The sequence below is a fragment of the Ambystoma mexicanum genome, chromosome 5q (genome assembly GCF_040938575.1).
Source record: "Ambystoma mexicanum isolate Mex_15411 chromosome 5q, UKY_AmexF1_1, whole genome shotgun sequence".
NCBI lineage: Eukaryota > Metazoa > Chordata > Amphibia > Caudata > Ambystomatidae > Ambystoma > Ambystoma mexicanum.
In genome coordinates, this window is record NC_090933.1 from 940,449,449 (window position 1) to 940,465,100 (window position 15,652).

Sequence of the window (15,652 nt, forward strand, 5' to 3'; positions counted from 1 at the left end):
TGGGGGGCCTCTCTTACTTACCTGTAACATTTTTGTTACAATTGCAAGTTTGCTTGAATGGCTGGTGGCAGTGGTTTTATCAACAGGATGTTAATTCTAAAATGGAGGGTTCCTTCTTTCTTCGCCATGTCTTGCTTGTAGTTTGAGGTCTTCCCCTTCGATCTAGGTGATAACGACGTCAGTGGGAATCCTGTGTCTTCCCTGCCAAGGCTCCAGAATGTCTGAGAAGGCAGGAAGCGAGGGAGGAGTCCAAAACCCCACAGCCCTTTGTCTTTCACCTTGCCTGAAAGGAGTTCAATCAGAACAGCCAGTACCCCATTGAGACTGGACAGCCTAACAGCACCTTTCTGTAAAATGCAGGAGGGATTGCAGAAGTTGTGCTGTACGCAGAACCTGGAAGCTGCTGACAAGTCGACCACTGGAGCTGAAACCAAATAGGAAGATGAAGAAAATATGGCTGTAGCAATTTCAAGCGCCTGGAGAGGCTGCTGTAACATGTGAGAAACCTGAAGGTGTCTCACCCGCTAGTCCCCAGGGATCTATCATCTAGGTGGCCAGGACAAGGCCATCACTTTTAGATCTAGTTTCTGGGGTGGACCAGTGTAGGAGGATCACCTGGGTGAGGGGTCTTCGGGGAGTGGGACACCGGACGGCGAGACACGGTATCCCCACCCCTGTAACACCTTTACCCCATCCTACCAGGATACGTAGGAACTCAACGACCCAAATCCCCTTTCACAACACAAACACTTTCTCATGGAGAGCTTGCTATGAGAGAAATCAGACTAACACACGAGCCGTATACCTGAAATGTCCCAATAAAATTATCAGGCAGGGTCAGGCAATTACTGACCATCACGTACACCAGACTTCCATTACACTTCCCAAAACAGATAAAAGGCGGTGCACAAGAGCAAACTGAGCGAGGCAAAGCACACAAGGAAACAAGAGTTCCAAGATGGCAGTTTAACACAAGAAAGACGGCGAAACAGAAGGGGATCACAAGGAGGGAAGTGCCCTTGACCTTTTCGACAAGGAACTGTTACTTTCATGAAACCTCAAGACTAGAAAGCATAAGACAAGGAAACCCAGCTGAAGAATCCTACACTGTGTGTCGGAGGTACCCGGGGCCCTCCCATCCCGATAAACAAGGCGTGGAGAATCGCCTGCTGCCGCTGTACTGTCCTTGGCTCCCACAACAAAGTAGCACCAGTGAAATCAACACAGACAGTGAGTTGGGGATGCCCATACCAGACCGGTCTGTGTTGAAGCCAAGGTTGCAAGCGGCAACATTGTATAGTGAGCGCTGAACGAACAACGTATGAAACGCGTGTGATAACCCACGCAAGTAAAATTGAACAGATGAGTGATTGAACTTTGAAACCAAGCTATATTAACTTTGATAGTGTGCTCTGACACCACGTGCATGCTCATTCGAAGGTCTCTGTAAGGTATCTGTTAAGCAAGAAATGGTGCAGTCACACTGTGTGAGACTACACAAGACTGGTATTAGGTAACCCACCTTTTGGTATAGGTTTGTACAACACACATTGGAAGTGTGACTGAGAAGCCAGGCCTATCTCAAGAGGGGTAAATGTGAGCTGTAGAGCTGTACAAATGAAATCCGTCAATACAAATAATCAAGTAACACTTTCACTCACAGTTTCCGTTATAAATAGTTATTTAACATCAGTTTTTAGTAAAGCATTATACCAAAAGTGGAGTTTTGTACTGTCTCAGTTGTTTGGTTTTACTAAGCCCTTAGTTGGACTTCAGAAAAACTGTCCCAAGAGACTAGACCACCATGAGGGTGTGTTCTCTGGGGTAGAGCCTGAAGAAAAAGGACTACGGGCTATTCCAGAAAGGTCATTGCAACCAGTAGAAATTTCGAAAACATTGCCGCCTCCTTCATAATCCTGATAATGCAACTCCACATAAGGATCCCAAACATACCTTTGATGCCAGAAATCCTACAGCCTGCTTGTTAGGGACAATTCTCTGTAAAGGCTAATTTCCCAAACCTAGTGAGTACCCCAGCAGCTTTGCTGGATTTTTGGGGTTTATTTTTTTCTCCTGCCAAGAGTGAGACTCTTTTCCTCCCACTCTTAGACATGATTTGAGGTGTTCCTTTCACTTTGTATGTGTTTTATGGGCTACGGGGGTCCTTTACCCCATAGGGCTTCATGTGTTTTTGGTATATGGGTTACACAGCACCCTCCGTGCCGTAACCCTGGGGTGTCGTAGTGACCCCCAAACATAGACTCCATACTCTGGGATTGACTACTGCCTCTCAGGGCATGTAAAGTCACCATTGGCTTTACTAGTCTCAAATTGTGAACAGAACCAGTACAAACCATCCTATTGTGGACGTACTGGTCGGGGCAATTCGATTGCCCCGGGGTCTGTTGTTCGAGGGGGCACTGTCCAGTCTCCCCCGACCGAGTTTTGGCTGGTGGCAGTGGATACTACTTTTTATATTTGACCGCAAATATATTCCTATGGGATTTTCCCATTGTTCGAGGCTACCACTTTTTTAAAATAGCCTCGAACATACCGCCCGTTTATTAAATTAATATAAATTCACTGGTTGGTATTTTTTGCCGAAACTTGGTTCCAAAATGGCATTTGTGTTCGTTTCTGTGACTCCAACCCAAGTCAAGCCCTTTGTTCCACTTTTTGGCGGGCTTCTCCACAGAAGCCTCCAAAAGTTGTGCCACTCTGTCTGGGTACCACAGGGGTGTGGGAGGGGGTTTAGGCACCCTGGACTGAGTTGCCTCGGAAACTCAAGTCGCACTCTTGTGTGATTGGCCCAAGTGGTGAGCCGGCCGGCTCACCACTTAGCATGTTTGAGTGACAGCTAGGCTGAATGAATGGGGGTTTTCTGCATAAAAGCAGGGCTTTGGGGACTGGAACTTTAGAAGTGGCCACAGGACCTAAAGAATCCGAGGAGGGAGAAGCCAAGCCGACCTGCAACGACGACACCACCGGTGGAGACCTGCTGAACCGTCTCACCACTTTTCCCGACGAAAGAGGAGATCTCCAGTCCGGAAAGATTTCTTCCTTCGACTGGTGGGGATAACCAGTTTGCCCGTCTTTTCGCCTTCCTGGACCATCTTGTGGCCGCCTTGCCTGTGCCAAGCACCCCGGCAACCGGAATACCGCGGTTTACCACTACCGCGAAGAAAAGGGTGGTACCTTGTAACCGGGAAACTCTGCGGCTGGTTTCTTCCCTGGCAGTGCAACGACCTTCAGCTTTCCTCCACGTCGAGACCTCCTCCCTCTTCCTCTGGACGAAACACCGACTTGCACCCGCTGCCAGGAACAACTGCCCCCGCTGGAGTGTTCTTCCCACTTTCAGGTACTGTGTCCCACCTGGCTTCCCTTGCGACATATCGTTCGGGGTGACAGTAAATCCTCGACTTTCTAACCTGGGTTAGCCTGGGACCTGTTAACTAACTTTTCCTGACTTGATCTCAATCTTTTGTGAACTTTCTACAAAGACTCTTTGGGCATAACCCCACTGTGTGATCCTGGACACATTTTGCTTGCTCTCTCTAAGAGTGGGCCTGGCATTTGAATTTCCTTGCTCACCAGTAGACTTTGCCTAACCTGCCTCACTATGGTTCTATGAAAGTATTGAAATTTGTGTGCTTTATAACTCTGCCTTTTTCCCTCCCTTTTCAATAATTTATTAGAGTGCCATCTTATGCTAAGCGCTCACATCTGTCTGAAATTAAGTGGTGTTTCTCATTAAGACTTGTCTAATAAGTAATTAGGGTTGAATATATATAATAGTGACTATGTGTTGAATTTACTTACCTCTTTGTGCTGGTGTAATTTACAAGTGTGTCTTTAAATAAATAATTATATACTTTTACACCAAAGCTCTGGTCAGTGTTTGCTTGTGCTACTGTATCTCTGTACCTATTGTGTATACTCTATATACTGCCTAACTCTTCTTGAGAGAAGTCTGACTGCTCAGCCACAGCTACCAGGTAAATCTGGATGGTACAGACTGCTACCAATTGGGTTTACTGCCAACCACCTGTAGTCCTAAATCTTTTGCAGTGGTCCCTAAGGGAACTGCACAGGTTTCTGCCTAACACTGCTCCATCGCAAAGACAGAAAAGTCGAAGAGGCCAGAAGTGCTGCAGTCCTGGCCTTGGGTCCCAGGCCCGCATTGCAACTGGGAGGCTTCTAACACACAGACACGAGAGAGTGGCTACCCCATCCAATGTAATGAAACAAAGTTTAGCTGCAGGCATTAATTAAAAATTAGAGTTCTTGGTTTTCTGAAGTACAGATGATTGGCTCCAAGTTCCATGATGAAATCCATAATAACAGTCCTCTATCCTAGCATATCTTTATGTGAGATGCCAGCATCCAGTTGTTAGATATGCCGGACAGCGAGTATCTGGAAGGTCTGTACCTGGTGAGGCATGTGAAGATGTAGGGGGAGCCTGTTTCCCAGGAGGCTTTCCTTATAAATTATAGGACTTTGAAATGGATACAAGATTGAATAGTCACCCGGTTTAGAGATTTGCAAAGCCTTTGATTTAAGATTTTGAAAAATGTATCCACAAATAAGGCGTGCTGCTCTAGTCTCCAACAATGAGGAAAGATTTAAAATGTCTGATGGAGGAAAACGAAAGTTGCAACTATTTTCACAAATTATTGAACAAAAGCTAGTAGCTAAAATAGCTGTAAAAAAAAAAAAGGTGTGGAAGGAACACATTACTTACCTGTAAATGTTGTTCTCCAGCATGGGTCTGGCATGGATTCACATGCTCATGAATATTCTTCGTCGTCAGGCTGTGAATCCTTGGTAAAGAAAAAATCAGTTTAGTTTCTGAACTGTCTTTCTACTAATAACAACTGGTCTCTGGGTCATACTGCCCCCAGCCAATGACTGCCCACTACCTAAGCCCCTCCTCTGGCAGCCATCTTCACATTTGGTAGCACAAAGTGGCAGTAGGACCAAGAGAAGAGCCGCAGAGGGGTTGGAGGGAGGGTTCGCATGTGAATCCATTCCAGACCCATGCTGGAGAACAACAGTAACAGGTAAGTAACTTGTTCCTTCCCCAGCATGGGGTCTGGCATGGATTCACATGCTCATGAATACAAGAATATAGCAGTACACACATGCACAACCACAGGAGGTGGCAAGACTCAACATTAAGCATTTCAACAACTCAACATTAAGCATCTCTTACCTCCTCACCAGGCTCACCTTCAAGCGAACAGGTTGCGCATCACTGTCTGGCCGACTTTGGACTCCTCCCTGGTATCCCGGTCAACGTAGTAGAATCTCGTGAAGGTGTGTGTCGACCTCCACGTAGCAGCCCTGCAGATGTCCAGCAGAGGCACACCAGATATGAACGCTGCAGTAGCAGCGATTGCTCTGGTTGAATGGGCTCTCGGACGGCCAGGCAACTGTCGGTTTGCCAACCGGTGACAGTGCATAATGCAGCCGGAGAGCCATCTAGAAATGGAAGCCTTCGAGAGGGCCTTCCCTTGGTTCACAGGTCAAAAGTTCACAAACAGCTGTGATGTCCTCTGAAAACTCTTTGTGCGGTCCACGTAGAACTTCAGCGGTTTAGCCACATCCAGCGAGTGCAAAGGCCTCTCAGCCGGCGACGGGAAGAAAATAGCTAACACCAAGGGCTCGTTGAGATGGAAGTCCGACGGCACGTTGAGCATGAAGGAGGGGTGCGTCCTCAGCATTACCCTCGTCTCGTGGAATGTCAGGTATGGAGGTTTACAGGAGAGGGCCTGGATGTCTCCCAGTCGTTGTGCGGAGGCGATGGCCACAAGAAACGCTGTCTTCCACAATAGGAACTTCAGCGGTGCCAAACGCCAGGACTCGAATGGGGGACCTGTTGGGGAGAATTCTCATTTATGGGTAATTTTCCTTACCTAGTGAGTCCCTCAGCAGCTTTGCTGGATTTCTGGGGTTTATTTTTTCCACTTGGTAAGAGTGTGAGCCTTTTTCCCACTCTTGCAGTGTATTTTTGTGTGTGTTGTACTTTTTGTGCTCATGGGCTATGGAGTGTCACCAACTCCCTAGGCATCATCTTTTTATTTGTGTGTCACACAGCACCTTTAGTGCAGTGACACAGGTATGTCTTTTAGACTTCCCTTGTGAACTCTATTTCTGGGGATGACTACTGTCCCCCAGAAACATGAAAAGTTGCCATTAACTTTATATAGTCACTTTAAACCACAGACCCAGTACACCCCATCTTACATGGAGTATTGAAAAGGGTTAACTCTTACCCCTTTTTGTCTGTGCCTCTTGGAGCCTTGTTTCGCTCCCTTTACATCAAGACTTGGCTGGTGGCAGTGGTATCTACCCTAACCTTTCTACCGCGATTATCTTATATAAAGTGGTAATGTTTTAGGCTATTATAGTAGCCTCGAACATAAAACCCGCTTGACCATATATGTTTTATTTTGGCTCCAGTTGGGTTTAGTCGCCATTTCTGTTTGTTAAAGTCTTTCTTGTTGTTTGCTTTTTGCACCAAACCAGGTTTGGTTTTCTTGTTCGCCGTCCTTTGGAGTCTGGGTGTCTAGGTGGGCTGAATGTAAGGGAGGGGTTTAGTAACCCGCTGCACAGGGTCTCCTTGGAGACCCAAGTCGCACTTTGTGTCCATTGGCTGAGGTGGTTGTCCGGGCTGGACAACGCCCCTGCTGTGTGATTGACAGCCAGGCTGTGTGAATGGGGGATTTTGACATAAAAGGCAGGACTCTTGGGCTGGAAGTCAGAGTCGCCACTGGAACTACAAGAAACGATCCAGACATTGTCCTTCTTGTCCCCACAACTGAAGCTCCAGGAACCGTGAGTCTGCAGGAACTACCAGGAACAACTGCCGTAGCACCAGCTTTCTTCATCCGAATAAGGCACTGTTTCCATTTGGTCGATCTCTCCGTCCGACCTTGAGGAATTGGGGTGAACCCGTTTCCTTTCCCAAGACTTGTCCTTTCTTCCTTCCGTCTTATAACGTTTGCCTCCCTTTGACAATATCCAGTACTCCTGGAAACGTTAATCTTGAACTGTTCTCACTGTGTGATCCTCGACAACAGAGCCCTGCTCCATTTGACACTGGCGCAAGCCTATTGACTTATCTGCCTCTTAGAACACGTCCTCTGATTCTATTGCCTTGACAAAAGTATTGCCTATGATTTTTATCCACTATTCCCTTGTTTTAATTCTTTGTGCTAAGTGTGTTTGACTACGGTTAGATTTCTTCCGGCGGGTACGCTTTTCTTTTGTAAGACCGAACTGTCATTACTGTCAAAAAGTGATCGCGTATTAACCCACGGTAACGTCTTTGTTTCCAAACACCTGTCTGTCAAATCCTAATGTACTTGCCTTAAATTGACCTGAACAAGAGGAATTGGTTGTGTGTAGTGTATTTAGAGTGTGGTTTTATTTAATAGAAGTGAAGTGTTCTGTGAATAGATGGTTTAAAATTAAATGTACTTATATTTTTTAACCAGAAACCTTGAGTCAGTGTTTGCTTGTGTCACAGTAATTTTAGTCCTTTGTGTAATCCCTATTACTGTTCATTTGCTCTTGAGATAAGTCTGGCTGCTCAGCCATCGCTACCACTTTACTGTGTAGTACAGGCTTGTACCAAAGGTGAAATTGTACTATCACTTGTAGTCCTAATCATATGTAGTGTTGCCCAAGGGTACTCCATGTGATTCTGCCTAACGGGACCCATGAGCCTGGTCAGTACCACGTAGAGCTCCCACACCGGGGCCGGAGCCTTCACCGGCGGGAACGAGCGGAACAGTCCTTTCATGAACTCCTTCACCAGTCGATGAGACAACAGAGACGACCGCCCCGGAGTTCTGGTGTAGCGGGAGATCGCCGCCAGATGGATTTTGATGGAGGCGTGAGCCAGCCCCGCCTTGGCCAGCGACAGCAAGTACGGCAGCACTTGAGGGGCCGTAATCCGCAGAGGGTTGTTCTACTGTGCACGGCACCAGACAGAGAACCTCTTCCATTTGTGTCCATAGCACTTAAGAGTCAAGGAAGCCCTGGCCTTTGCAAGCACCTCCTTGTAGTCCGCCGGGATATCGTACCCTCCGAAATGTAGTGCTGACGGAGCCAGGCCTGCAGGTTCAGTGAATCCGGGTCATGTAGGATGGCGCCTCCTTCCCTGGCGAGAAGATCCATGTGCATCGGCAGTTTGACTGGGGGGGGGGGGGGGGAGGAATGAGGGGTACGCTGACATGTCCAGAAGGTCTGGGAACCAGATCTGCCTCGGCCACGCCAGTGCAACGAGGATCACCCTGCACCGGGACTGTCTGAGTTGACTGATGAGTCGGAGCAGCAACGGTAACGGTGGGAACGCATACAGGAACAGGCAGTCCCAGCTGAATGAAAATGTGCCGCCCATGCTCCCCGGCTGGGGAAACCTGCTGGCGAACCTCCGGCACTTGGTCTTCTTCACCGTCGCGAATAGATCAATCTGGGGATTGCCCCATCGTCGGAATAGGAGATCCACTTGATCCTGCCGAAGTTCCCACTCGTGGCAAGAGCGCAGCTCCCTGCTGAGCGAGTCGGCAATGGTGTTCTTTATTCCTGCCAGATGGAAGAATACCAGGAACATCCCCTGTGCCATGGCCCAGTGCCACAGATCCTGCACTTCCTTGGATAGGACTGGGGATCTGGTGCCCCCTTGCTTCCGGATGTAGAACATTGTGGTGGTGTTGTCGGTGAAGACCCTCACCGCCTTGCCCTTGAGGGACGGGAGGAAAGACCTGAGGGCCCAGAACACGGCTCAGAGCTCCAGGACATTGATGTGTAGTGACCTCTCCTCCGGGAGCCAAAGGCCTCTTGTGTGGAAGATCTCCGGTGTGAGCTCCCCATCCCTCCAGGGAGGCGTCTGTCGTCACCGTTTCCTGATGTTCCGGGGTCTGGAAGTCCATGCCCGCCGCTAGATGCACACAGTTGCCCCACCACCGGATCGCTTGCCGGAAAGTCTTGTTGAGGGAGATCTTGTATTCCAAGCTGCCTGCCGCTTGCATCCAACGGGCGTCGAGGAACTCCTGTAGTGGCCGCATCCGCAACCTGCACAGACGTACGAGGTAGATGCACAATGACATGCCGAGCAGGGACTTGATGGACCTTACCCTGGCCACTTCATGGTCAACAGCCGTTGTACCTTGCCCAGGATGGCTTTCATCCTCTCCTCCGACAGTGAAGCCAACCGTGCCACTGTGTCGAGTCTGGCTCCCAGGAACTGGGTGTCCTGCGACGGTACCAAGTAGGACTTTGCCCAGTTGATTGAGAATCCCAGTTCCGTGAGCAGGCAGACGGTCTTCGTTGTGTGATTGACGGCGAGTTCTCTTGAATTTGCTCAGATGAGCCAATCGTCCAGATAGGGGTATACGTTGATCCCCTGCAGGCGCAGCCGCGCCGCCACCGGAGCTAGGCACTTGGTGAAGACCCATGGCGCCGACTTCAACCCAAAGGGCAGGGCCTTGAACTGGTAGTGCCGCCCTTGGACCACGAACCGTAGGCACTTTCGATGTCCTTTGCGTATGGGGATGTGGAAGTAAGCATCCTCCAAGTCCAGCGACGACAGGAAGTCGCCTTCCTCCAATTGTCCCAGCACGTGCTGAAGGGTGACCATCCTGAACTTCTGGGATTTGATGCATCTGTTGAGGAGGCGAAGGTCTAGGATGGGCCGCCAGCCGCCAGTATTCTTTCGGACGAGAAAGCACCGCGAGTATACTCCGGAGCCTCTTTGGGACGATTTCTATTGCAACCTTTTTCAGCATTGTTCGTACCTCCAGAAGCAGCTGTGGCACGTGGATTTCTTTCCTTGCCACAGGCGGGAAATGGCGACACTTACTTTGGAACTCCAGGGAGTGACCGTGGGCCAGGGCATCCAGCACCCAACGGTCGGTGGAGATGGACTCCCACAAGCTAACTAATTTCGCCAGCCGGCCTCCCACCGGGGTGCTCGGGTGGGGTCCCGACGTCACGGCCGGTTCAGTTTTGTTTCGCCGAGGCCTTGCCACCTTGTCGAAGATGGTTTCCTACTCTCTTGTTAGGGCCTCTGTAGGCTTCCTGGGGCGAGGAGCAGGCTGCCTGGCGGTACGACGAGGAACTGCCGCCAGATCCTTTGGCGGCACCTTGAGACTTGCCTCTGGAAGTCCGAAAGGATGGCCGTCGCTGATTGAGAGAACCCAGGGCCCGGGCCGTCTCGGTGTCCGCCTTGATGGCCTGCAGCGACTCGTCCACTGCCTTGCCAAACAGGTTGTTCCCGTCTAAGGGCATGTCCAGTACCCTGGTCTGCACGTCCTGATGGAAATCAGTGGCCCTGAGCCAACCTTGCCAGCGGAGGCAAATGCCGTTGCCCATCTGGCAAAAGCCTGTGTCGGCAATGTCCGTGGCCACCGTGATGGCGTGGTCTGACGCCACCTCACCTTCCTGCAGGATTTCAAGGGCGTCTGCCCTCTTGTCATCTGGGAGAAAGTCCAGGATGGGAGCAATCTTGAACCACAGCTCCCTGTCGTAGCGCGCCGCGATCGCGTTGGCCGCCTTGATGGTTGTCGCTGCCGACGAGATAACCCGTTGTCCCATGGCATCCAGCTTCTTCCCCTCGGCGTCTGGCGGGGAAGTGAACGTTTATGCCGCCGCCTCTGCCGATTTCTTCTTGGCCGCCGCTGAGACCACCGAATTCGGGGACGGCTGTGCCCCGAGGCACAGAGAGTTCGGGACCCGGTACTACTTCTTGTACCGGTCCCGCTTTGCAGGGGCCGTGGACGGGTTCTTCAGAAGGGACAGTCCTTCGTCCCAGATGTCATCCAGTAAGGGGACTGAAAGGACGGTCTTTCTCTTGGCCTCTCGTCGTTGGTAGAGGAACCCTTCCTTCTGCTCTTCGGGGAATAGCTGGAAAAGCTCTGATGCCCTGGCGCTCATGGCGTTGAAGGAGCCAATTACGTTGCGCGTGGAGGCCCAGGCAAGGGGTGATGGGAGATCGGTCCCGTCGTCACCGTCCGTCCCCGCCATGGGGTGTAAAGCTGGAAGGAAGGTGGAGGATGGATTCGCCTCCGCTTGTTCGGTGGGCTCCCCGACGGTCCAGGCGCCGCAGGATCGTCCGCTGGTGGGAAGGGCAACCTTCCCCTTATCTTCGTACACAGGGCCTGCAAAGCCATCAAGATTGCTTACAAACTTTGACAGCTTTTGACATAGTTATAGTGAAATATGCACCTTAAGTTGAGAAACATTATTAGAAAACTGAGTTAAAGCATACTCTTTGGTTCAATAGCATATACTCTTGACCACATCTCACATTTATATTCATTTCAGAAAGCACTTGCACATTGTAATAAGTCTTGTGCTACATTCATCTTACCGGCTGTATTGCAAGAACACGAGGGTGAAGCCTTTCTCCAAGTGCCTGTCGGTGTAATGGAACTGGATCAGACTCATCGCCGGGATTCCCTTCTGATGGTGGTCTATATGGCCGAGTGTCAATGGAAAGCTGCCTCCGAAAATCCCTTACAAAGAAGCAATGAAGAAACACATTCAAGTAACCAAACAATGTGCTAAATGACATGCAATAGTAGGCCATATAAGTATAGTTTGTATTTAGCAGTATCATTCACTGTGCTGGCTGATTGGCAATTTGCCAGTTAAGCGAAGAATATCTCTAGAAATGAATCTGAGAATTTTTGAGACACATTTCATAAACAAAAAACTTCACACCTATGTGGATAAGAAAATTGGAAAACTCAGATGCAGCAGTCCAGGCCTCTTTGATTTCCACATCAAACTAACAGATATATATATATATATATACACACATATATACACATATATATACATATACAATTACTTACCGTAAAAGCATTTCTGATGGTTGTATCTGCTAAGATTCACATTCTGTGCATAGTCCCACATCCAGTGGTCACTGCAGAGTATTGCATTTTGTTTTTCGTAGTCGAAAAGGGCACGTCGACAAGGCGTGTCTGTAACACTATCCCTATAGTGACGTGCGGTGTACCCAGAACCCCTCACGCGTCGAGGTCCCTCTGTTTGTATTCTTTCTGCCATGAGGGAGCCTTCTAGACGTCAGTACAGAAAAGAGAGATATAAAAAGATGTCTATGTTCCTTCCATCCGAGCGGGGAGGAACGGTGGGCGCATGTGAATCTAAGCAGATACAACCATCAGAAATGCGTTTACAGTAAGTAATGCATTGTCTTCCGATGCTTGTTAATCTGCTTAGAATCACATGCTGTGCATAGACTAGCAAGCAGTACCCGGAGTCGGAGGTGGGTTGTGAGAAGGAACAGTAGAGAAAAGATGTCTTAATACTGTTTGTCCCACCTGGGAATCAGAGTGGGCATCTAGACAGTAGTGTTTTGTAAAGGTGTGTACAGAACTCCAGGCTGCCGCTTTGCAAATGGACTCAAGGGGAACATTTGCAATGAATGCTATGGATGCCCTAGTGCCGCGAGTAGAGTGTGCTCTTGGCTTGAAGGGTAGTTCTCTCTTAGCAAGAGTGTTACAGAGAGTGATGCATTGAACAATCCATCTATAGTGGACTTTGAGACTGCATCTCCTTCTCTTCCTGCTGCCTCCGAGACAAACAACTGATTAGTCTTTCTCAGTGGTCTAGTTCTTTCCATATAAAACATGACAGCTCTGCGCACATCAAGTGTATGCAGGCTTTTTTCTCCCAAATTTGAAGGGTTTTGAAAGAACGTTGGTAGCTCTATTGACTGGTTGACATGGAATTTCGAGATGAATTTCGGTGCAAACCTCGGGTGTGTGCGTAGAACCACCTTATCTTTGTGAACCGTTACAAAGGGGTCTAGAACAGAAAGAGACTGTAGTTCACTTACTCTCCTAATGGAGGTGATGGCTATTAGGAAGGCAGTCTTAAGAGTGAGGTCTTTAAGAGTTGCCTTGTGCATGGGTTCAAAGGGTGAGCCCATTAGCCTGGTAAGTACCACATTTAGATCCCAGCCGGGAGCTGGGTTTGCTATCGGAGGGTGTATTCTCTTTACCCCCTCCATAAAGGCTTTAATAACTGGGACTTTCCACCATGACACTTTAAGTTGGGAAGTGGTGTATGCAGAAAGTGCCGCTAGGTGGACTGTAATAGAATTGAATACTAGACCTGAGTCCAGTAAATGGGTCAGGTACAGAACAATTTGTGGTGGAGAGCAGTCAACAGGGTTGAGGTTTCTTCCTCTACACCAGATGACAAATCTCTTCCATTTTCTAGAATAACAGTGACGAGCGTTAGGCTTTCTAGCTTCCCTGAGGATGTCCATGCATCTCTGCGGGAGTTGTAAATGTCCAAATTCTATGATCTCAGGAGCCAGGCTGCTAAGTTCATGGTCTGAGGGCATGGATGCAGTGTCCTGCCCTTGTCCTGTGACAGCATGTTGTACGGGCAGGGAAGTTTCACTGGAGGAGATAAGAGATATCTCCATCAGGTGAGCGTACCATGGCTGCTGGGCCCACATAGGGGCCACTAGTATCATGGTAACTTGCTCCTGGTGATCTTGTGCACAATCTTGTTGAGAAGGGGAGTCGGGGGGGGGGGGAGCGTAAACAAATTTCCCTGACCATGGAATCGATAGACCGTTCCCCTTGGATTGGTTCTGGGGGTACCTGGAGGAATAATCTTGGCATTGTGAGTTCTACAGAGTTCCGAACAGGTCTATTTCTGGGACTCCCCATTGTGTGAAAACGAAGACGATGTCTTCGTGTAAACGCCATTCGTAATCTGAGGGCAGAGGGAAGTCTCTGCTGAGTTTGTCTGCTAGCAGATTGAGTTCCCCTGGTACATGTTGTGACAGTAGGAACATGTGTCTGAGAGCCCACTTCCAGATGTTCTGGGACAGCTTGGACAGTCCTGGAGAGTGAGTGCCCCCTTGTTTGTTGAGGTAGTACATGGCTGTGGTGCTGTCCGTGAGGAGCATCACTGTCTTCCCTTGTAGGTGTGCCTGGAAGGCTTTTAGTGCCTTGAACACAGCCAGTAGCTCCAGTAAGTTTATATGCTTGGATGCTACGCTCGGAGTCCAAACACTTTGAGCAGTCTGATGGGATAGGTGAGCCCACCCCATCCTGTGAGGGATGCGTCTGTGGTTAGAGTGGCTTCCACTGCGGGGGTGGCAAATGGTTTTCCTATTACCAGGTTTTCCTTCGACCACCACCGTAGCGAGAGAACCAAGGCCTGCGAGACCACCACTAGATCGTCCCATTGTCCGCTGGCCTGACACCACTGGCTGTTGAGCCACTCTTGCATTGGGCGCATGCGCAGGCGCGCGTGGGGTACCAAATAAATACATGACGCCATCATTCCTAGCAAGCACAGTGCTTTGCGTACCGTCACCTCTCGACCTGCCACATATTGAGGGATCTGAAACAGCATGTTTTGGACCCTCTCGTTGGAGGGGAAGACGAGGCCGTCCTTTGTTCGAATTAGAACCCCTAGGAATTGTTTGACTTGGCTGGGGTCTAGGCTGGACTTCTTCTCGTTGATGGAGAAGCCCAGTTGGAACAAAAGGTCTACAGTCTTTTGGGTATTTGAGAAGCATGTTTCGTAAGAATCCCCTGTTATGAGCCAATCGTCGAGGTAAGGGTATACTGGGATGGACAACCTGCGCAGGTGAGCCGCTGCCACTGCCAGTACTTTCGTGAATACCCTCGGTGCTGATGCTATCCCGAAGGGTAGCACTCTGAACTGGTAGCGTTTGCCCTCTATCATGAACCTGAGGTATTTTCTGTGCGCTGGCAACATTAAAATATTAAAGTATGCAACTTTCATGCCCAGTGTTGTCATGTAATCTCCTTGTGATAGCAGGGGGATCACTTCCTGTAAGGTCACCATACGAAACTTTTGAGGTTTGACAAATTTGTTCGCTGGGCGCAGATCTAATACAGGGCGCATGGTTAAGTCCTTTTTAGGTACAAGACAGTACACTGAATAAATACCTTCTGTTACCTGAGATAGAGGCACGACCTCTATAGCTCCTTTTTCCAGTAGCTGGTCCACTTCTTGCAGAAGGATGGCGAGGTGTTCTGGTGTCATGCGTCGTCCCCTTGGGGGTCTGTACGTTGGGGAACTGTTGATTTCTATACAGTAGCCGCGGGCTATGGTTGATGCTAGGGAGAAGTCTCTCTTTAGGCTGAATTTCCTAACCTAGTGAGTCCCCCAGCAGCTTTGCTGGATTTCTGGAGTTTGTTTTTTTTTTTCTCATGCCAAGAGTGAGACTCTTTCTCCCACTCTTGGACATGATTTATGGTGTTCCTTCAACTGCTAATGTGTTTTATGGGCATTGGGGTCCTTTACTCCATAGGGTCTCATGTGTTTTTTTCTGTGTGTGTTACACAGCACCCTCCGTGCAGTAACACAGGGGTGTCATAGTGACACCCCACCATAGACTCCATACCCTGGGACTAACTACTGTCTCCCAGGGCATGTAAAGTCACCATTGGCTTAACTAGTCCCAAATTATTAACAGAAACCAGTACAAACCATCCTATTGTGGATGTACTGGTCGGGGCAATTCGATTGCCCCGGGGTCTGTTAGTAGAGGGGGCACGTCTCCGTCCCCCTTGATCGAGTTTTGGCTGGTGGCAGTGGATACTACATTTTATATTCGACCGC

The 15,652-nt window shown here is 49.2% G+C and overlaps 1 protein-coding gene across 9 annotated transcripts in view; it reads right to left on the bottom strand.

Moving 5' to 3' along the window:
- The window catches only part of UBR5 (ubiquitin protein ligase E3 component n-recognin 5), a 2,447,509-nt gene that overhangs the window by 513,517 nt on the left and 1,918,340 nt on the right, over positions 1-15,652 (bottom strand). For all 9 annotated transcript variants that reach the window (XM_069621460.1, XM_069621458.1, XM_069621459.1 and 6 more), the window contains one exon: positions 11,379-11,523. In XM_069621460.1, coding sequence (XP_069477561.1) covers positions 11,379-11,523 — 145 coding nt within the window. The remainder of the gene's footprint in view (positions 1-11,378; positions 11,524-15,652) is intronic.